Here is a 22,676-nt window from a genome sequence, read left to right as displayed (position 1 = left end):
ACCGATTCCGCTACTACTTGTGCGTTTTCTGGTCATCTTAGAGGCGCATTTCTCCCACTGATAGAACTCGAAGTAGCTCTTTGGGATCGTGGCGATGTTATCCGTGGGACCAGATCCTTTCTCACAAGCATGGGGAGCACGCGAAGGCTCTGTGACTCCTCCAATTGCTGGCACATTGACAAGCTGTAGCCTGCAAATGTTGTGCATGTAGTCTCGTTTGGTATCGCTCAGAATCTGTGGGCCCTTATTTTGGCAGCTATGCCAACGCTCCCCCTTACTTGCAGAGCATGCTAGTTTTGGGGTGGCTCCTACGGTGTCACCATGCACTGTATGGCACAGCCCGTTTTAAAGCACTGTTGATATTTACAAGAGCTGGTCATGACCCTTCAGATCTTTCTTATGTAACGGCACATTTCTTAGCCCATTCTGGGTGCCCTTTGCGTGCGTCCGAGGTCTGGCTGGCTTGCGGAGCGCGCATGCTTTGTCTGACACGGTATATTAATTGGGCGCCTGTAACACTCAGTAAGTGATTTTATGCATGCAGAACTAGAGCTGCCTGCCTGTAGCTGCCTGAAGGTTACAATATGGGCTCCTTTGCTCGCCGTGGCTCCTTCATCCGCCGTCAACACTCTTAGTAGAAATTTCCTTTTGGGGATCCCCTTTGCAGTGCTGAGCCCAATGCATCTTCGAAAGAAATTCTTCTCTGCTTCTCGAAAGAGAAGTCATTCGCCCCTGTACATCAGCTTGTATCCTCACTTTCTCTGATGCTCAGTCAGAGACCACGCTCTCCTCAGTTCACGGTACGAAGGTAGATGACAAGAGCCCCTAGTGGAGTGTAGCGGGTTCAAAGCTGTATTTTGGCATCCTCTACATCACTGGCAAACTTTCTCCATGAAATAGTGGAAAATTGTCTCTTAGGGGTGGTTCCTCCTACAGGCTATTTGTTGTAGTGTTAGTGAGCTCAACACGGTACAAAAAAACGATTAATGCCTATGCCTTACGTGTTGCAGTGTGCAACTGTCTCTAAGTATTTGCACTATTAGTGCTTGTAGCGTGCAGCATCGCCCGTTTTCCCTAGCTGACCCTCTCTCGCTGAATGAGGCTATGCTATGCGTGAGCATTTTCCATTGCACTGGCTATACTGGTTAAGAAGTAACAGGTTTTACACTTATTGGTTTACCTGTTCGTACATCTCATTTATTGCAAAGCAGCTTTAGCTCGATACTAGAGGGTGCAATGCTGTGTTCGTCTGCACTAGGTGCTCTGTGCAATTTGCTGTGAGTGTTCCTAGTGCTTTTCGAGTGGAGCTACGCATGCCTAAATGCCTTTCTCTCCTCATGTTGGGAACTCTGAGAAACACACGGGGAGCGGGGGAAGCGGCGAGTTTCTGTGGAACGCACTCAACAATTTTATATTCCGTGCGTGTTGAGCCTGGGATTAAGTGTCTCCCTACGGAAAGAGCTGAAGCGCTACAGCTGGTAGCACGGCGTGCTTCGAGGCAGCTGTGTCCCGATCACCCACTGGCTGTGAATGTACTAGGATGCCTTGTTTTCCTCTAACATGTGTCTGGTCTCGAACAATGTAATTGACAACTTAGTGAGTTATTGCTTTGTCAATAGGCTGGGGATATAACCTCTGGTAATGGGAGTTGACGGTGGCACAACGCTTGAGTGCAAGCTGATGTGAATGCAGTAGCTCCACCGTGGGCGGAAAGGCATGAGCTCTCAGCAGATAATATGGGTATGGATGCATTGACGAGATTATTCAGACAAGAAGAGCACGACAGCCGTAAAGATGGGCAAGTACTCGAAAATTTCCTCAGCCAGATAAAGGTGTTCTTCGATTTGTAATCCGTTAAAGAGAAACGACTGATTCCTCGGCAAGCCTTGTGGAGGGAGAAACAGTTCGGTTGCGGCCTTATTTCTGTACAGAAATTGGTCTTATTGCAGGGATTGCTACAGTTCAAGCCTTTACACAAGCCCCGACTCATCGGGGTTTGCCGAGTTCAGCTTAGCAAGCTGTTCGAACCTTCAGGAAGCTGAAGTAAGAGAATAATTCAATGGATCGTTGCATAGAAAAATATGAATCTGTGGCCTGAAAGATTCCAACGTAGAGGAAGAGTTGCTTTGCTGCTAGTATATTTGGTGTCGACCTGAACAGTCATGCCAAGTAGTCAGAGGACGAGCAGCCACTCAGCACTCTTACACTCGACCAATGAGGTTCGAGAAGCAAATGAGAGATGCTTCTATGCCTTTGTCGAAGAAGGAAGAGACAACTCAAGACTTCTAAAGCATGGAAGTTGGGGCTGTGTCAACTGGTCTTGGCGTACAGGACGCGGCAAATGCGAAGAGGAAGCCCGAGTAAACCCGGGATACTAAACAGCTCCAGACAACCTTCTTAGAGCTCACTTGCCTTTATAGTGGGGGGATTAGGTAATATAATTCAGAGCAACAAGCACACACAATAAGCCATAGAAGTTGAACAAGGCAACGGGCTTCAGCGGAAGCAAGCTGCATGAAAAGCGAAGAAGACGCATCAGTGAGGTGGGCTGCTCATGCTGCAGCAGTCCTTGCAACGTTATGAGCACAAAAATTCTGATGGCAGACTTGTTTTTCCTCCGTTTGCTCAGTGCGTGTATAATACGACAGTAAATTCCTCTACGCGTTGCTCTCCCACATCCCTGGTCCACACTAGGGAGCCCTTATCCATTCCGATCTGGGACCTGCTGGTATGGAGCCAGCATCCATTTTTAGCAGAGGAAGCATCCTGAGAGCAGCTGGCTGGTCTATGCGAATGTATGCGCTAAGCTCTGTATTGAAAATAATAAAACTAGGAACCGCGGTCTGGTGCGTGTTTCGAGCCTGGAGCTTTGATTCTGATGAATCAGCAAGTCTTCTGAGATGCACTGAAAGGTGCCAAGATAAGGTTTTCCTCCTTGTCGCTAGGCCACTTGGCGTTTTCTCACGCTTCGATACACTTCCTTACTCTGCCGATCGCCTACAAGTGGAGCAGTACCACCTTACTATCAATATTCACTTCCTAAAGAAGCATTATTACTTTTGAAATTATCAACGGACTCTGTCAAGCAGAAAAGTGACCCGTGAGGTAGCTTTGGGGTAACAAGAAGCTCCAGAAGTGCTGGACTCTGGGGCTATCAAGTGCCGAAGACACACTAGGCGGCAGGTTTTAGTGGATTAGGGTAGAGAATGCCAATCTTAGTGGTACGGCGGAGCAGTTGCGGGCGTTGCTGCCTGTGGAAGAAGTGACGGCTGTGTTTTGCTTGACACTTTTCTCCATAGACGGTCTTACAGTTTTTTGTAGTTGCCCTACCCCAACGCATGCTCTGTGCTTGAATCACGTACCTTGATCTATGGGTGTTGCTTAGGAGTCGCCGATTTTTTCTAAGGTACTTTCTACAGTCAGACTTGTGCGTCGGCGTTCTCAGGTGTGCTGCTTCCACGTTTGTCCCCAAGCCTCTTTTGTGGTGGTCGCCTTTTGAAATAGGCACTTGTGCATGCGCCGGCTGTATTTGCATGCAGAAATGGCTATATGAGACACGGAGGCTCTACTGAGCTAGTCTGTGTGTTTGTTATCCCTTTACACATTTTTTCTTCGCCTTTCTCCTAGCAGGAGGCTCACACACTCAGTGCTCCACCAAAGTGAGCCATCATGTTGCCGCGCTTCTGTTTGGAAGTGCCTTGATCTTTATTCGCTAGGGTGTGCATTGATTCTCTTCACACATTTTGCTTGTATTTTTTGTCTTGTAGCGCAAACCTCACATATTTCAGCTCTCCGACGACAGGGAGCCATTGTGCCGCAGCGGTTGTGTTGGTAAGTGCCTCGTTCATTGTTGGCCACTAGGTGCCATTTTTAATGTAGACTTCACTGAAGCGCTTGAAGCACACACTTGCTTGTTTAAGTTCTAATGCCTTAGCGTCTCCATCTGCCTATGGATTGGTGATAGAGCGGGAACACTTCCGCAGTTTTGCATACACTCTGTCTCGACATATAGGTGGGAAATACGCAGGCGCGTATTTTGAAATGGAGGGAAGAAAGGGAGGAGAAGATGTAGTCACCTGAACTGCACTTCGACCGTTTCTACTACACTCATTATATTTATCAAGAATTTATTGAAGAATCGCCTGTTTGGTTCGTCTGTTCGTAAATATCATCTAGTGCAGCATACTGCAAGATCAATACAAGAGGACACAACCCTGTGTCAAAGTTGAGCTAACCAATTGAAATTTTGCTTCAACGAGCATCAAATACTGCAAAAGAGTATGGTTGGCGCGCTTTGCTTGCCCATCTAGCTCAGGGTGGTTCGCAGTGGTCATATTACGGTCAACGTGTAAGAGGGTCACAAAGGCAGTCAGGGCGCACCGAAGATTTCTGGATCCCTACCCGTGATTGTGTCCCTGTTGGATCCGGTAAACTTTTAAGCACGAGGAAAAATATTGAGCGACTTTCTGAGCCGGCAGAGACCAGGCGCACGGGGCGGAATGGACGTAATTGCAACATCTGTCGGCAACTACGTGAAAGTCATTAACTCCCTTTGCCTGTGTTAGCCAAACAATATATTCAATGGCTGTAGTAGTCTAGCTCCATTCAGGTCCCGGACGGTTTTGAAAGGTCCGGGTTAGCAGTATTTCGCTGATTCGGTTGCTGAAAGTATGCCCAACATGGTGCATACACTTGTGTCGCGGAACGCATCCCAGGCCACCAGAAAGCCCGTTAGAGCTTTCCCACTGTAGAGTGAATCACACTACGCCCCGAAAGAACATTATAAGCTGATTTGTGCAAAGCATCACTGCGGATGCAAGTGGGAGGATGTACAAATAGCGGAGCCCCCACTTCGCTTTAAGCCACAGCAAGTCATCCTTGTCAAAGCTTCACCCGTTTGGCATTCGGGATGTTGGCAGTAATAGCGGATGTGTGGCTGCAAAGACACGTGAGATACACCCGACTTCAATAGATTCATGAATAGTCACACACAACAGCGGTTGCAATGCTTAATGGCTGCGTAGAAGCATACGGTACTACCAGCGGTAGCGCTTCACCTAAGGTCAGCGCAGGAAGTTGTTCAACGCCTGGCTCCATACGCACGGAATGGAAAATACCGAGGAAGTTCAAAAGAACTCCTACCATTTTTCTACCCCTACGTAGAATTTTTAACATGAGGAATGACGTACAGCTAGGGTGCGCGTAGCTGCACCCTTACAGCACTGCGGGTATTCACAGTAATTTAAACATTGCTCTTAGCGCAGATGTACACAACGCTGCGGCTTGTCACAGCTAACTGACATGCCACTGCGGTAAATGAGTATGCAGACTGACAGATTAATTAGCTAATACATAACCGATTCGTATCTCAAATATAGCGTGTATTGGAGGTGTCTACGTGTAGCGTAGCTCGCTAATACTACACAGCAGCCCAGTATGAGATACGGGCCAACTCAGCCATCTAGAAATGCTTAGCAAAGCACCGGTATCCACTGCTTGTAAGGCTTTGGAGCCTGTCATGGGTCCTTCTTTAGTTCTTGTGTCCAACATAGGCACCACCCATCTGCATACTTCCTCATTGCCACGAGAGTCTAGAGTACTAAGGATGCGTCATCATAGCTGGCTAAGGATGCAGGTGATGTTCAAGCCCGTATGTATATTTTTGAACATGAAGAAAAGCCATACCGCAGTAGGCAAGGCCGCTTGCTTCACCTAAGCTACTGGCGTGCTGACAGTTTGAGTGCAAGGATAAGTCAAATTTAACGCATTCACAATATCAAGAGCCACTGATTACAAGGGAATAACAAAGACTAAGCAGTGACGCCCCCGCACATTTTTCGAAGTACTGACAAGTCTCCCGACTTCACGGCAGTTGTTCGGCCCCCTGTAATTGGGTTCAGTGTGCCTCGTGTTAGGAGTCGTCGTGTATGTAACTGGAGCATCTTTATTCTTTATCGTTTCCTTCCCTTTCATTTCAGGAGTTGAGTATCCTTTGTCCTACAAAGGAATCATCAGTCTATCATTGTTCTCCCTAGCACTACACCGCGGGCAGTGAAATGGGAGCAGTTTAGGCGTGAAGTGTGCATGTCACTTCCCTGGCTGGAGCCTAAACCATGGGGTTCACCTGTGTAGTGGGACCCCGAGCCCGTGTGCTTTTGACTGGAGACTATGTGAGAGCTGCGCAAGAGCGAGCAGCAGCTGTGGTAAGGCTTGTTTCGATGCTGTATTATGCCAGACGGACGCAGCACTCGCCAATATCAATGCTGCGTCTTGAACGGATCCGTGGTATCCAGAGCCTAGGAGTCAGCCTCTTTGGTTCATGAGGATACACGTAGTGCAGGAAAGCTCCGCTTCGTCGAATATATCTTCTTCGCTTTTGCTCCTGTCAGTGGACGCGAAGGTGTTAGATACCGTTAGACCTGGAGTACTGGAGTTGAATACGGCATAATCTTTTCCAAGCATTATAATGAGTCTCCGCTATTAGAGCTGCTGCTCGCAACTTGGAAGCCTGTGCAAAAGTAGCCCTCGTAGGTGCTGATCGCCGCCATTCTTGTGTTCTATGTACTGTATTTCTGCTGTGCCCTTTCGCCTGGAGATTACTCGAGCATGAGGAATCGTGCTGCAGTGAAGGAGGATCCTTCTATTTTTCTGGGGCTACACCAAGCAAAACAGTGGCAGAAGCGTACAACAAAGTGGATGGACGCATTCTGACCAGGCGGGAATGACGAGTGCAGAAGTGCGGGTAGAACAGACTGGACAGGAATAACAGAAAAAGTCTGAGGATCATCCAAAACAGGTTGGACAAGCTTCTACGAGGAGGTGAACGTTCCACCTAGCGAGCACAGAGACCTTTGGACTGCATCTCTAAACCAAGAGTACACGGAGATGTGATTGCCGTGTATCTGAAGGGAGATCCCCGCATGAGGCCAGCCAGCATTATCCGCCGAAGTGCTGTGCAGTAGCATCAAAAGGGGCCTTCAAGCACCCTGCGCGTCCCTTTCCAGGGAGGCCTCGTGCTGACCGCATTGCAGATTACTACGTCGGCGGCCGTCGCCATTCCTAGTACCTCTGTAACGGCCGGGGTACAATGACCGCTCTTTTATCTGGTGCCCCATGGGGGCTTCTCTTAATGTCTTCAAAAAATTTGTAATTTCCTTTTTTTGTCAATCGCAGGGGGAACCTCCAGCTATTTGGCGGACCCTGTGTCACTCTTAGTGCCCCTTCGTGCTGCCCAAGGGATGCTTAAGCCGAGCGCCTTTCTACGCCTGTTCCTTGCATGTTGCCTCTCGTCAGAGAGTTGCTGCATTGTCTCGTCGACCTCCGCTGCCTCCTTAGCCTGATGCTCAAAGGCGAGTTGCCTTTGCCTATCTCGTACCTCGATGGACCGTCCGAAAGCTTTTTCCCAAGAGACACGTAGCCACTCTGCATCTGCAGGAAGGGGTTCGAGACCCGCTGCTGTAAAATCACGAGAAACAAGAACAGCATTGGCTTCAAGAAACTACATGCATAAAACGTGTGCAAAATGGCGTTTGTGCTGAGTCTGTCATCCGCTGTGTGTCTGGGCTGGAAAGTTCTTTTAGTACATGACTGTCCAGAGTGAGCGCATTGCCCTGTTTCAGATGCCTTTATGTCACTAAAACACCCACAGTGCCCTGAGGTGCTTCTTCCTGGTGGGCCCTTTGCTCGAGTGGCAAAACCTTTTTTCTGACTGGTGTGCACTACTTGGCGGAAGCGAAGGTAGGGGCATGACCATGTACGTATTAAGAGTCGCCTTAACAGAACCAGTTCGGGCAGTATTAGCGGGAGCAACGTTTCATTTCAGGAAGAGGCGCTAGTCGATGTATTTTACTTTCTATGCAAAGGCTAGGCATTAGGTATGGTGGAGTAGTAATAAGTGCCTGGCTAAAAGGAGGCTGTGCAGCTGCCAACCTGCCAGGGCGGTTTTTGTTTCCGTTAGGGCCTCAAGGCGCCACAGCACCTCCCCTGCGTTCAAGAGAAGCTGCTGCTGTGCCTCCGCTACGGTCAGCTCAGTTGGAGAGGCGTCACAGCCAGCTGAGAGTTGCTGAAGCGCCGTGTACAGCTCAAACCGCAGATCCTAACAGATAGCGGAAAGGCATGAGAAAGCCACGAACTCCACAATTCCCCCGTGCTCCTTCACCCTTAGTTTCACGTCACAGCAGCAGCATTCACAGTGTACCTATCGCGTCACGCCTATTGTGAGAAAAAAGGGCATTGGAAACATATTTACTGAAGTCTTTTTTGGGGTCCCTGAATGGTTATCCGAGAAGCCATAGTGTGAGCCCTTTTGTATGTGGTACCTGAAGGGGATCATACTCACATCGTGCGGTTCAGCAGCGGCTTTCATGAGATCCGAAAGTGCATTAGGCAGCTGGCGTGCCCAAGGGGCTACGAGCGCATCCCCGTTTGTTTCAGTTTTACCGCAGCAGCCGTTACCTGCATACACAGTATACCTTTGAGAGGCCACAGGCTAGGGAAGAGTCTTTGCCATACTAAAGGGTCGATGTCTGCTGGCACCCTGAAGGAGCATAGGCATCCTAGTTTTACAGGGGGCCAACTCGATGACCGGGTGCACCATCTCGCCGGCGGTGTCACAGTCAAGGGCCTTGTCTTATGTGGGTGCCTCTCTGTCTCGCAGCCTCTTACCTGCAGTGCTACAAAGCTTCTTGATGTCAACTGCCTCCTGCCAAGGATGCGGTTCTTCGAAACAGCGGAGGCGCATTGGACGTGCCGGGTCGGCGATCTCACCCCCAGGAGAGAGGCACTGGAAACGCTGTTGCTCACCAAGCCACATCTGCAGCAGCAACTGATGGAGAGTCTGTTGCTTCCCGTCAACTTGCAGCACACCCTTCCAGGACCGGAGCGCATCGGCGACAATGGGCACTCCGAGTGCGTCAGTGAGTGCTGCTAACAGCTGCAGGCGGCCCCCACACAGCATTGCAAAAGGTCGGGTTGCGCATGAAGGGGCCACCCTCTCCATGTCGTGCCGGCCTTTGCGTTGAGGTTCACGTGGCATGGTATCGTCTTTCCTTCTCTGCTGGAGCTGTCACTAGTGGTTTTGTAGCTACCTGCCTGGCTGGGGGAGGTAGGCTCCGTCAGACCTAGCGTATAATGCGGGCGGGTGCTGCAGCAACTGTGTATACTGTGATTTGTGTGCTGGGGAGGCTCGTTGCGTCTGGCTTGCAGAACGCCTAGCTAGGACCTAGGGCGAAGCTCACTGGCTGGATGTGCTTGCGGGGGACCCTTTCTAACGCGCTAACAAGGGCCTCAGTGCCCCCCGCAGCAACAAAGGCCTCGATAGTTTTTTTGCTGCTAAGCGCGAGTGCCCGGAGTCCATCTGCTGCTGTAGAGACAAACAGCGGAATAGCAGTGGGGGGCTCTGAGGGAATGCCCTGCCGTAGCCAGCGGGAGAAACGGGAAAGCCCGTCGGCAGCAGCAACTGCTGAAGCTGCTGCCGCATCACCTGCACACAGCAGAGCTAGCAGCAGCCACGCAACGCAGCAGCAGGCTGCCATGGGTGTGCATACATCTGAGGATGTGAGACTACAGGGGTCCCCGAAGTTGCTGCAATCCTCCAGAGAAACACCGGGCCTGCCGAACTCCTCAAATGCCATCGCGCCTAGTTCCTGCTGTTGTTTCATGAGGGCTTCAAGCAGTTGTAGAAGTTGTTCTAGTGCTTTGGCCTCTAGGAATGCCCTGCGGGCCACTGCACATACTTGTCTCCCTCCTAGGACGACAGGATGCTGCTTTGTTGGCGCTTCAACGTTGGCTCCTGCTTCCCCGGGTGCTGCAACACCACGAGGTCTTAGGAGGGCCACACTTTGCCTCAGAGCACTGCCACATTTGTCAGCATCCCCTGCTGCCGCAGCCGACACCGCAATCCGCAGCAAGCCAGTTGGACCTCCAGCAGCAACAACGCTAGCAGGACACACTACCGCTAAGGTTCCCAGGCAATTCACTGCTGCGGCTCCAAGTGTTCTAAGCTGGCACTCTGCAGAAACAAGCCAACACCCTGTGCACCAGACTAGAAGTGCAAGAAGAGCTAAGGTCCTTATACTGGCGGCTGTACTCCTAGAACGGTCGTCAGTGCTAGTCTTGTTCTTGCAGCGCTGGGGCAGTATCCAGTGAAAGCACGATTTTAAACGAGTCACTGCTTGAGTTGCGCAACACAGTGCTAGCATTTCTAATGGAGACTTCACCGGAAAAGCGCCAGGGAGCAAAAGCTAGCAGATCCTGCCTTCGGGGATCTCCGTAGTCCGCAAAGGCCAGTAGTGCCTCTATTGTACTGAAGTGGAGGGCCCTCGCGCAGCAAGAGGGATGCACCATGCATTGGCAGACGCACAGCCACAGCAGCTGCAGCAGCTCCACGTCCTCCGGCGATGCCAGATCTTTCTGGCGGCTGGTAATGGAGCTGCTGTTGCCGCTGCATCCTGTGTCTAGAGCTTGTGACTTGGCTGCCAGGGCCGTGGTAGAAGAAGCAGAACCGGTATCGTTTTTGTTCAAGGCAGAACCACACGTCAAGAACCGCAACATCTGGCACAGAGCCCCGCTGGGTGTTAGAAGGGGAAGCAGCCTGGGCTGGCGCGCTATCAAGAGTAGTACACATATTAGGTCATTTCGCACTTGTTTCTTTCGGAAGGAAGCCTTAGGAGACAGCACTTGATGTAACCAGAAAGAGAGTTTTGCAAGCAGCTCGCGGGCTTCCCACGGATCCTCATGAAGGCTCGCAGGATAAGCCTGAAGAATCTGGAGTAGCAGCTGCAACAGTAACTCCTGGCGTGTCCAGTGGGTCGCTGAGGAGCTTCGAGGTGGTGGTGCTGCCGTAGTTCCTTGTGCTGCCGCTGGCCCTGCTTGCCGTAACTCAACTACTGCAGCATCTGCCTCCGGTTCTCCGGAGGGCTCTGCCTGCTCCTGTGTATTTGAGCTACCTTCTTGTGCTTCACAATCGGCATTAGCCATCTCGCGCAAGCTAGCAACACACTTAGATAGGAGACCGTTTAGTGTTCTGCAGCAACAGAGGTGCGCTGCCACCTGTGGCTCTCTGGCATATTTTTGCAGCACTCGCAGCAGCGCGAACTCCTCCTCTACTTCTAGGTTGCCCCATTGTGTTTCGTTGTGTTCCTTTAAGGCCCTTATTACGTTGTCCAGGGCCATCTTCAGAGTGACCTCTCCGGAGCTGCAGAGGTGCTCGTGCTGTTTGCTTGATGTTGCTACTGCCACCCCTGCATCCCTGAGCGGCCTGAGGAGGTAAGGGAGGCACGGCCGCTACTCACAAGAGGAACTCTCAACGTACAGGTGTGTGGGGATAGGAAATACCGTAGTTGGACTTCTAGTGCAATAGCAGCAAAATTAACATCGCAGCATTGTTTATTCGCTTACTGGTGACGGAATACAAGCTTTGATAGTTCTATCGCTGTTGCTTCCATGAGCTCAATGACTGCATGGCGGAGAGCAGCGAAAGTGCTGGTGTTCTTGCTGTTGCCTTTGGCAGCCCTTCTTAACATGGGTGCAATTGATGCAGCTCCAGGTGTCTCTGTTGCCGAAGCCGGGCATTGAACCACGAGTGACCCACATGAACCCCAATTCTCCCCCTCTAAAGGCCGTTTCTGAGGTGTTTTAAGGACGCACGGGCTCCCACAGGACTGCTCGGACTCCTCGACGCCTGCACTATTCCCTAGACCTGCCACAGTAGAGTTGGAAGCAGCAGCAGGGGTCTCAGAGGCACTTGTTTCTTTTACCGACGCTGGTTCCGTTGTCCTCATACCCACAAGGACTCTGGAGAAGACTTCGACGAGCTTTGCTGCGTCTGATGCATGCAATGTGGCATCGGTAGTGGCCCTCGATTGAGGGCCCTTCGCTGCTTTCTTGCAAAGGCTAGCAAGGGCACTTGCTATCTGGGCGTCTCCCTTCATAGCTAGCTGTAGGTACACCTCAGCCAAGCGGGCCACAGGCCCCCATTCGGCGTAGGGAATGCCGCCGCTTCCATAGCGCCGGCAAATGCGACGGAGACTACCCGCGTGTCTCTCCGTGTTACCGCGGCTGAAAGCCGACTGTACCTGATCCAACAGAGCATCCCAATCTGTTAATCCCGCAGCGGGGAGAGGCCCTGTCGACTGAGGCTGGTGCTGCTGAGGAGCGCAGCAGCAGGGCACTATCAGGCGCTGCGACGACTCTGCAACGGCCTTTACAGGGACCTCCATGTCTGATGAGCGTTCGGTTCGACAGATGCAGATGGTGACTGCAGGTTAGGCACCCCCGAGCTCCAGGGGTCCCCAAGTGTTCTCACGGAAAGCGTACTGTGTGCGTTTGAGAGCCCTACCTTGAAAGATCCTTAAAAGGAATTTAACTCTGGGCATTTAATACAAGTTTGCAAATGGAAGGGATCGCCTGTTTTGCTGGAAAGTGGCGGAAGCAGCAATGAGAGACCCGGAGGTGTGGCTGAGGTGACCCTCGAGCTGCTGCTGCCCAAGAGCGCCAAGGGCAAGCACAGTATCACAGCAGAAATCGGGCTGATTTGCAGGTAATGCAACAGCTATACTCAGAAAATCCGAGAAATGGACACAAGCATCATGAGTGGCTCTTTTCCCATGCGATATGCTGCCGGCACGGACATCTTTTGTTTCCTTGCACACTGAAATAAGAAAGCCAAAACATCCCAAGGCTACCATGATTTTCATTAAGCAAGGAACGCTCGCAAAGAACTTTACGGCATTCTCAATGGCGTTGAAGGCCAACAAACAGCACGGGTAATCCTTTCGGCTGCGTGTGCGCGTAGCCAATTGATTAACGCAAAGATGACACAGAATGAGGAGGCTGCACAGAGGCGTGGTGTCTCTGCCCCCAGTTATTAGATTCCCCAGGAAACCCTAAAGACAACCCCACACCAAAAAAGAGAACCGCCTGAGCGGCAAGGGACACCATCACAGTGCCGCGCCCTTGTCGCAAACCGTAAAGGAAGCGGGAGCCTTTTGCGTTTACGCAGGCTAATAGCTCTGAGGCAGCTACAACAGTCCTCTATATACACACCCAAAGCTGCAACACCGGACCCTAAACTTCAGCGGCCACCAGCCTAAACAAACCGTTAAGGAGCGAAGAGAACTGATTACATCTGCTCTGTATTCCAGCCAAAAGCAAGAGAAACTATACTTGCACATGTACAGCCCTCCCCTACGATCTTCCAACGTCGGAAGTAAAACCGCGAATAAGGCCCGGAGAACGCCCAAGTCCTTTACATGGGGGCTCAAGAAGTCTCAGCCACGAACATCGTTACAAACAGCCTTGAAAACTGCAGCCTCTCGCGGCATCTATTAGGTAGCGTAGATGGCAGGAGCCACACGCGGAATCACAGGCAATCAGCGCTGCCACTGTACAGCGCCAGAGTCGACCCTAGAAAAACTGGTTCGTACGGGCTACCCCCAAAACATCCTGGAGGCAGCCTATCACCGAGCCGGATCAGTCTCCGACCTCGAATAAGCTTACGAATAAATACACTGTGCTGCGTTGCGAGGGCATGTGTTTCGAGGACGCTTTCTTTGCTCCCTACGGGTCTGTCTACTCCACACAGTCTTTTTAGAGCCCCTCGAACACAATGCTGCGGGGCACTTTTAGCTGCCAAGCTATTTTACAGAAATACCATTACTGTACTGAAGGAGGCAGGCGGCCCTTGGCACCGCCTCTGTAGCCTCGAAGGTGCTCTGAATCTACATCCTCGCCGAGTCGCACACCGAGTCTGGCAGTCCGAGGGCGTGAGCTACCCGCGCACCGTACTCCCTATCTGCCCTTGCGAAAAGCTTTACTTGCCTCTCCTGAATCTGCAGCAACAACAATACTAGCAGGTCAGCAAGCATACCCCCTTCCCGTATGCGCTGAATTTCGGTGGAGTGTCCCCTGGCGTTGCGGGCTGTTCTTCCCTGAGTCAATATGAGCCTTGTGGTAGAGGACGTAAGTAAGAAGCCCACACGACAAAGAGACAGGATTTGAAGAGAGGGGAAGGCAATGAGTAAGGTGAGTAGACAGACTGCGAACAGACTTCACTGAACCGGCAAGCACAGGTGAGGGTTGAAATATGAGACCAGACGATAGAACACCACCGGGGAGCCCAACACAGTGGTGAGAAATTGTTTGCCGCACAGAAGAACGCAAAGAAGAGCGCTGCCGAGGCTTTTTGAGTAAGGCAAAAAGGATAAATGTTCATCTGTCTTACTTCTTTCCGTGCATTTTTCAAGTGGCCAGCAATGTTGGAGATGAGGGCATCGCGATCAGCAGGGCACATCACTTTCCTGTAGAGTGCCCCTGCTTGCTCAAAATCCTTTACAGCAACAAATGCACAAAAAGCTGCAGAAAAGAAGGCCTTCTCTGAAGGAGGCATACAGCTGGCATGGGAAATAGACCAAGGTGTGAGTGCGCACACGGGAGGGGGAGGCAGTAGGAGGAGGGGCAGGAAAGCGAGCGGCAGATGGGAGACGCTAGATGCATGCAAGAAGGCTTTGAAAACGCATTGATCTCTAGCTCTCCACGAAGAAATAAGAAGGAGCATCAGAAAGAAAAGGTGCAGGAAGGGGGGGAGGGGAACGGGGGGAAGAGGGAGGCGTAATCAAAAGCAAAAGCAAGCGAACAAGGGAATACATACACGCGCGCGTATACGCACGCATCTACACTCGTATTTATTCACCTGAGCTTTCACATGATGCATATTCAAGTACTCAAACATTCGGACCGAAAGGCAGAGGACATATTCTTCACACAGGCGCACCACTACCTGCTCCAGAAAGCGGTACTACAAGCTTGAGCTTTGGGACCTCTCTTAGCCCGTCTCTAAATGCATTGTGAGAATTTGCCTCACGTCATTAGGATGGTTCTGGGGATGATGTGCCACCACGCCAGAGAGGGGCGTCGCTGAAGGTCTCGCTTGGGGGTTTTCTTTTGGAGCACCGCGGATGCTGTTTGGCTCGTAGTTAGGAGCGCCTCCATAGTTTCCACTGACGCACATCGGGCCGTCCCTGATGTGCAAAGCCTGTAGGAAAGGGCACATACGGGGAACGTTCACGGGGATCTGGTCGTAATTCGCTGCACATACACACAAAGACACACACACACAAAACAAACTCACAAACTCACACACACATACATACACCCATACACACATGTGTATACATACACTCATACACATATATATACATATATATGTATGCACATACATATGCGTATACACACACATGCACACACACACGTATATCAGAGATGTGGAAAGCAGGCGGGAAAAAACGTAGGGGCACATATGGATTGAGCCCCTCCCCCACCCCACCCCCCGTGACATCATCCGAGAGAAAGCGGCGAAGGCACAACGACTGACAGAGGCACCCATCCCCAAGCACACAGGATCCGCGGGAAAAGAAAACCCAAAAGGCAAAAAAAAGACCTTAATAATCCCGAGCAAGCAAACGCGTCGGGCCTTGCAGAATCGAGCGCGTCATGAAACAAAGAGGAGGACAAACGGTGTGCTTTAGAATGCAGGTGCACATATCATGCGCTTCTGCATTCTCATAAGCCGCCGCTTCAGATACACTTTCCGGCCTTGATGCGTCTAAGTTGTGCGTGTTTGCCTTGCAATGCAGCGAAAGCGTACCTCCCAGTCGGTGCCTGTGGGTGTCAGGATACGAGAAGAGTCGCCCCTGCAGCATTTTATCTTCAGACGCTTCAATGCCTGGAACGAGATGCCCTGGGGAGAAGGCGGCCTGCTCAACCTCCTGGAAGTAATTGCTTGGGTTTCTGTCGAGCACCAGCCTTCCCACGGGCTGCAGGGGATAGTCATGATGAGGCCACACCTTAGTCACGTCCAACACGTTGTACCTGTACGACTCGGCAGCCTTGACGGGCATCACCTGGAGACAGAGGACACCAGCCATGCACACACACACACACACATACACACACACATATGCATACACATATGCATACACATATACACAGACGCACATCGACGGATCCGTGTAGATGCACATAGAATCAGAGTAACAGACGCGCCGACGGCTGCTAGATACGGCTGGCAGGGGGAGGCCATGCGGAGACTGGAGAGAAAAGCACAAGGCGACTCCCGAAACTAACAGCACCACAACTAATAGCACCACACGAGCAGACAAACGGGTGCACAAAGTCGGAAATGCTGTATTATGAAGGGTGGCAGGATGAGGTAGAAGAAGCGATAAACATACGCGCAAGAGGCGAACGCAAGACACATTGATACGACAATACGGGGTTAGCGGAGATACAGTGGCATCCCGCTAAGGCCGGCTCCCAGCTGCGATGCGGCAAAGGGGGGGAGTCGTCAGCCTGCCTAACCTGGACACATAGAGTCCACGAAGGATAGTTTCCCGCGTCAATGAAGTTGAACAGATCGCGGGTAGCATAATCAGGATCTGTAGAGGCCAGCTGGTGAGCCCTCTTGGCTGTAAGATTCTTGATGCCTTGATTTGTCTTCAAATGGAACTTGACGTAAAAGACCTCGCCGGCACTGCAGCGCCACGAGTTCGCAAGCAAAAAATGATGAACTTGAAAGTGCGTGATGAAATGCGCATATACAAAAGTATGCGAGCCCAGGAAACCGGTAAAAGACGAAACAGTACCAGCTGAAACAAACAGGCTACGCAAAATTGAATGAACACATACACCCGGCATGCTTTGGCAGATATTTATAGACCCACACATTTTCGCACATCTATCCAGACGCCTTGTACATGTATGCATGAAATGGTAAGGTATACGTGTGGCAACCTGTGCAAAGGACGGGCAAATCAAAGCCATAGCCTGTATTTGCATGTATGCATGTCCACGGCTAGTCCGATCGCCTTGACTCAAAACAAGTAATTTCCTACCATGCGTTTCAGTACTTTTTGCCACGAAGGAGGTTTTCCCTAAAGAGCCCCTAGATTTGAAATCAAGCGAACGTGAGAAGAAGAGGAGGTAGACATGCGTCTCCCTCCATGTTGTTGAAGCCGTCGGCCTTTCGACCCCCATCAACTTACGCGTTCACGGTCTTGAAGGAATGGCTCGAGTAGCCGTTCATGTGCCTATAGCCATCGGGTGTTCCTCTGTCAGAAAAGAGGATCGTAACTTGGTGAATGGACTCCGGCGAGAGAGAAAGGAAATCCCAAAACATGTCGGCATCCGGCAAATTTGTCTGGGGGTGTCTTTTTTGTGTGTGGATAAAATCGGGAAACTTCAGAGGATCTCTGACGAAGAAAACGGGGGTATTGTTGGCTACCAAATCCCAGTTGCCGTCCTCCGTGTACAGCTTGATCGCGAAGCCCCTAGGATCTCGTGCAGTATCGGCACTGCCCTTCTCTCCCCCGACGGTAGAGAAGCGAACAAACACCGGTGTTCGCTTGCCCATGGAAGAGAACAACCTTGCCTTGCAGTACCTGCAGGCAGCCAGACAGGAGTCTGATTTCTATGAAGTGGAGTGACGCCAGCAGAAAAGGAAGCAGGCCAAGGCAAATGTGGAAGCAAGCAAGCGAACAGAAAGCTGACAAGGCCTAGCCAAGCGACGTTAGAATAGAGGATCGGAGACGAGCTCCCTAGAGGCTACAGTTACGCAACGTCATACATGTAGCTGGTGGCAGATGGGCACACCTGAAGACGCGGCCACAAAGAGGTATCTGTCAATATATATATATACGCCATTCAGTCGTTGAAGATCAGGCAACAGGTGGAAGAAAGGATGCGAGAGAGAGTCAGAAATGGCCCCTAGCAGAGCTCTCTTGGAAATGGGGCAGTAGAAGCATCATCGAAGCGCATTTAGAACAAACATGCAGACCATAATTACAAACATTGGTTGAGAAGCTCCAAACACTGGACATACACACTAAGCAACATGAACTGTAGGTGTGGAAGGCAGACTTCGTTATGTCGTGGGTGACTTCGAAGTATCCATGAGCCCCGGCTCCTTTTGCATGCACTACGCGTTCCTGTAAACACGCAGAGTTCCCGCTCTGAAATGTTAGCGTGTGCTGGCTCTAGTGGAAAAGAATGGCTAGCTTCTCCAACAATCGAGCACATTCAATCCTAGGCACACCCGCCCTCCTTGACGCCATGTTCCAGTCTCCTTAATTAACCAGTAGATCATCACAGGCACCACTAACAAAACACCACATTCGCTGCACATGAAGCTGTTGACACTGCCCGCCATGAACGACCCATCATCTAATGTGAAAAACGTTGGGCCACCCTGGAGGCCATCGAAAAGGCTTTTCATACACCACAGGGGAGTGCCTAGCTGAAGCCGTACTGGGATGCGCTCGCGATCGAAATGCGCTAGCTTGTCCAGAAGATGGAAGTCTGTGATGACCTGAACGGACAGGAACCCTCCACTCAATTGCCTTAAGCTCGCTTAACGATTACCCCCCAGAGATCCTACAGTCTCGCGTTCCGTTTTCGAGAGAAAGGGGGGAGGACGTACCACAGGACCATACGGCCCAGCTGTCTGAGAGTTTTGGTTGTCTCCCACGGGGGCCCCCGTGGAGGTCGTCATGACCGGGTGGCCTCCGTCCATCGTGGCAAACGCGCTACAGCGCAGCAGCAGCAGTTGCAGGAGCAGTAGCACTAGAGACACAAGCAACCACAGCAGCAAGGAAGGCAGCAGCTGCTGTGCAAAGCAACTGAACAAAGGTCTATGTTAATGCCGAAAGAAGACGTGAGACATGCCCGGCCCCTTGCGTGCTCGGGATACCGACAGGTCGCCACACTGATGGCGAGGATGGTCAGGCCACTCTACTGTGCATAATGGACGGCCGTGCTGTGCAGGAGGGTTTTCGCGCAGTGTATGAAAAACAATGTCGTCTTATATAGCTGCTACAGCAGCAAGGAAGGCAGCATTTACAAAACATGTAGATCGGCTTGTCTGCACGTGTAACTGCCCACTCGTCAAAATTCCGACACTGACACACGCTGCTGTGGATCGTGCGGGTTTCAGTGGAACACACACAAAGGGGAAAGAGAAGCACAGGTAAAAACTGTTTCCTACAATATTAGGAGGGTCCAATAGAAGTCTCCTGCACTTCGTCGGGTGTGCTCCGTCGTTGACCCAGTGGCTGGTGCCAAGCAGCAGACACGCTCGTCCGGCTTCGCCGTTAACAATTGCCGTTTCCTGCCTTCTCAAGAATGAGCAGTAGTAGACTGGTGTGAAAAGCATAGTCGAGGGGAATTTTGTGGTCAAATAACATGCAAAGTGCCTCAGGGGGTCAGACGTGCATACGACCATGCTGGCACCAGGCGTGGTGTGTGCGCCAGCAGGACCCAGCAGTACGCTGACCGTCCTTTGCAGCCATATTCTCGGCAGTTACAGCAAAACAAGTGACTTAAGTATTTAAGTTCTGGGTGCGAAAATGTACTAGGTGCAGCTGTTGTCCTTGCTTATACCTTTGGGTTTCTTCCTAGCAAAGCAGCGCCACGACACAGTGCTAGTGGTGGTTCGAGGTAAGCTCGGCCTCGGTCTTGAATCGCCAACAGCTGCAGTGCGCAGATGCCTTGTGGGCTTGGTGACTTAGAAAGCAGTGAAGACGTACACCCCTAGTAAATTTTCAGCCATTTAAATCCGATAATTAGCGTTCTCTGCCGCCGTTATCGTTGTGGTTGCTGCAGCCGCTACCCCTGCAGGCTGCCTTGCCACAAGGCTTCAAGTTTTCTAACGGCACCAACTGCTGCCGTAACGACTCAAACCAAAAGACATTGTCTGCTACATCAAACTCGTTGGTGTCTCTTTTGCTCGTCCTCAGCGTGCTACCCTCATGTGCTCTTCTCTCCCTCAGCCTCAGAAGGCACCGACACTCCATTCCGTCAATCTAGTCCACATAAGCCCTTGGGATCTTGGAAGCCACATTGGCAACAGTTACGCCCACTGTTTAACTGAAGAAAAGAAACGTGCTGTCTTTTCCCCTTGATTATCCCTTTCTTGCCTCTGTTGCTGCCGTGCTGTCCCTTGGCTGCTTCCGCCATCTTTTCCGAAGGGCCTTCTTCCGTACACAGGCAGCAACTGTTACCGTTCACGCTCAACAGAAGGTCTGTAGAGTGAGTTTGTCGGGTCCCGAATGTCTGCATTTTCATGCATCTTTGGACAGGGTCACCTCAGCCTGCCGTAGCCAAAAGATGGGTTGCACACAGTCATCCGCGGCTTCCCCACAGGGGGCTTCCGTCGCGACCGCTGGCCATCGTAACGGTCCTCCAGGGACTGGTGGGGGCACTCAAGGTGACCCTCTGCCCGAGGTGGTGCTGCAAAGTGTCGCTACAGCTCAACCGGCTGGCAAGATGCGGCCTAACGAAGCATGCGCCCTTGGCGGATCCGCCGCCCCTCAGCTATCTACCGCAGAAGTTGATGCCCCCATTGTCGTAGGGACAGTCTGTACGCCCCCCCCGGCAGGCAGAGAAGGTGGCATTATGAAGGTTGGAACCCCCCCAGACAACCTGCAAGAGATTCCGGGGGAGCCCTGCGGCAGCGGGAGAGTGAAAAGGGACGAAGTGAAGCTCAGCGGTGGCATGACCTACGCAGGCACATGGAAGGTCACACTCTACTCAACCTATGCCCCTCTTTAAAATAAGCTGCTCCTGATAGCGAAACCTCTCACAGATGCCTACTTCACTCTCTTGACCTTCTACGCCAGTGCCATGGAGTGCTTTCGTCCCTTCACCGCGTGTGCGCGCACAGCCAAAAAAGGCGGAATTGCCGTTTATTTGTATCATGGGACCTATGTGCTGGAAGAGGCAATAAGACACGTATTCTTAAGCTAGTAGAGGACGGTTTTGCTGTGTGCTTCGCGGGTGTCTGGGGTGCGTAGGGATCCGCGATTGACGGCCATGGGACGCTAAAAGCTTCCGATGGATCGACATACACAGGGCAGTTTGTCAACGGGAAGCTCGAGGGGCAGGGTATCTGGGAATCCCCTGCAGGCGAGCGATACGAAGGGCACTGGAAGGATGGAAAAGGGGATGGGAAAGGCAAACTCACAAACGAAGACGGGTCTTCGTGAGGATCAGCACTCTCCCTGCATAAGGCTTGCCAAGGGCGTATCACGGGCTCTCGCAGGAAGGTAGAGGGGGGAGGGTAGTTTTGCTTGACCGGGGGACAGCCAAAAGGCAAAGCGCCACATAAAGGGAGCTTGAGGCGCTGAGAGAACGGGGGGAAATGGTTTTTCAGAACACGGTGCACAGAGCGACGGGGACTAGGGCAGGAAGGAGAGGGCACAGGGGCAAAAGGGCGATGCGGTAGCAGAGTGGAAGGCGAAGCTTGCGTGCAACAAATGGTCGAGGATCATAAATACATCGCCCGAACGGGGGGGATAACTGGATGGGCCCCTTATCCAACGCAGCAGCACTGTTCTATGCAGCTGTGCCTCTGTTAGAGTGCATAGCAGAGGCTCGCAAGTGGCATCGGGAGTGCTACAAATACGTGTATCCATGTCCTTGAGGTGTGCGCGCAGCTACGTTGGCGAATTCAAGATGGACATCAAGAATGGCAGGGGAGTAGAGACCTGGTCGGACGGTACCGTATTTGAGGGAGAATTCAAGTGGGTCTTTCTTGCAGATCCATACTCGCGAGCGTACAGGCGGGTGGCTCGCTCTAAGACAGCCGAGCCTGTGGAATGCAAGCCATGGCTTGAAGAGGTGGAAAGGGCGTCAAACCAACAGCAATGTATTTTCAATGTTCGCTTCCACCTCTAGAAATCTTAGTCCCCATAGGCTGAATTGTGTACGTGTGTTGCCTCAATTGGGCGCTGCAGAAACGGTGACAAGGTCGGCAGGGGCAAAATTCGTTTCCCGGACGGTTCTACGTATGAAGGCAGTTTTAAGGCCGATTTGATTGATGGTACATTATACCCTGCAGCCGTGGCCTCTTTAGCAATTGCGTGCTGGAGTCTACAGCCTGAAGGGGTGCCCGAGGGTAGCGGTGGTGCATGCACCGCAAGTGTTGCATATGATGCACATTCCACAGGCAAGGGCGTTTACGTGTGGGCGAACAAGTGCAAGTACGACGGAGCGTGGAAGGAGGGTCTCATGAACGGCTCAGGAGTGTACACATGGCCGGGTGGGCAGTACAGCAAATATGAAGGTGGCTTTCAAGATGGTCTACGGGAGGGCAAGGGGAAACTCCACGTGAGAGACGGCAGGCGATACAGCGGGGAATTTCACAGAAATAAGATGCATGGACAACTCTTCGAAATTATGCCTAGCGGCAAGAAGCGCGTGGGTAAGCCTATTTCGGCTAGACACCTTGAGAAGGGGCCTCAGCACGAGGCCTCCCTCCCTGCGTAGCTGCCAAGCATAAGCGGACAGTCCGACATGGCATCTAGCCAATTCACAGCATTTTTGTCCAAAGGTCTCCAAAGCGTGCGAGTTTGGCGTATGCTGCCGCTCCCCTTCCCTTGTCGCCTCGCCCTTACTGAATATAGAGGCGCTTAGTTCCTGAGTTCTTCGTTCCCCTGGCCCACTGGCGCGTCTTCATGCTCTTCGCTGTTCTGTAGGAGCGGAAGGTGTGTGTGTGTGTGTGTGTCTGTGTGTGTCTGTGTGTGTCTGTGTATGCGTGTGTATGTATACGACTGGATCGGAAGATGTCACGTCAGAACTCCAGTTACAAGAGGGTACCGTATGCCGTCCTCTGCTTCAAAAAAAAA

At 51.7% G+C, this 22,676-nt stretch overlaps 3 protein-coding genes across 3 annotated transcripts; 1 reads left to right on the top strand and 2 right to left on the bottom strand.

Annotated features, from left to right (window-relative positions):
* Window positions 1-6,977: 6,977 nt before the first annotated feature.
* LOC34618546 lies at window positions 6,978-12,218 on the bottom strand. Its single transcript, XM_026338611.1, has 7 exons — window positions 11,398-12,218; window positions 10,218-11,248; window positions 9,237-10,009; window positions 7,899-8,095; window positions 7,584-7,771; window positions 7,319-7,488; window positions 6,978-7,103 (listed from the first exon to the last, which is right to left on the bottom strand). Exons 1-7 carry the CDS (start codon window positions 12,216-12,218, stop codon window positions 6,978-6,980), a joined length of 3,306 nt encoding a protein of 1,101 aa, XP_026194396.1.
* A 1,500-nt stretch (window positions 12,219-13,718) lies between these two features.
* LOC34618547 (peroxisomal catalase) lies at window positions 13,719-18,565 on the bottom strand. The gene is made up of 9 exons (XM_026338602.1): window positions 18,473-18,565; window positions 18,302-18,361; window positions 17,914-17,981; window positions 17,040-17,435; window positions 16,357-16,528; window positions 15,644-15,899; window positions 14,861-15,084; window positions 14,222-14,326; window positions 13,719-13,829 (listed from the first exon to the last, which is right to left on the bottom strand). The coding sequence occupies exons 1-9, from the start codon at window positions 18,563-18,565 to the stop codon at window positions 13,719-13,721; spliced, it is 1,485 nt and encodes a 494-aa protein (XP_026194387.1).
* Window positions 18,566-18,845: 280 nt separating this feature from the next.
* LOC34618548 lies at window positions 18,846-22,317 on the top strand. Its single transcript, XM_026338593.1, has 8 exons — window positions 18,846-19,018; window positions 19,384-19,488; window positions 19,597-19,911; window positions 20,019-20,568; window positions 20,844-21,031; window positions 21,486-21,572; window positions 21,786-21,871; window positions 21,998-22,317. Exons 1-8 carry the CDS (start codon window positions 18,846-18,848, stop codon window positions 22,315-22,317), a joined length of 1,824 nt encoding a protein of 607 aa, XP_026194378.1.
* Window positions 22,318-22,676: the final 359 nt, after the last annotated feature.

This window comes from Cyclospora cayetanensis, unplaced genomic scaffold, assembly GCF_002999335.1.
Source record: "Cyclospora cayetanensis isolate NF1_C8 unplaced genomic scaffold, CcayRef3 CcayRef3_contig_105, whole genome shotgun sequence".
In the NCBI taxonomy this organism is placed as follows: Eukaryota; Apicomplexa; class Conoidasida; order Eucoccidiorida; family Eimeriidae; genus Cyclospora; species Cyclospora cayetanensis.
The sequence above is the reverse complement of the archived record's forward strand: the minus strand, read 5'-3'. Positions and strand labels throughout refer to the sequence as shown.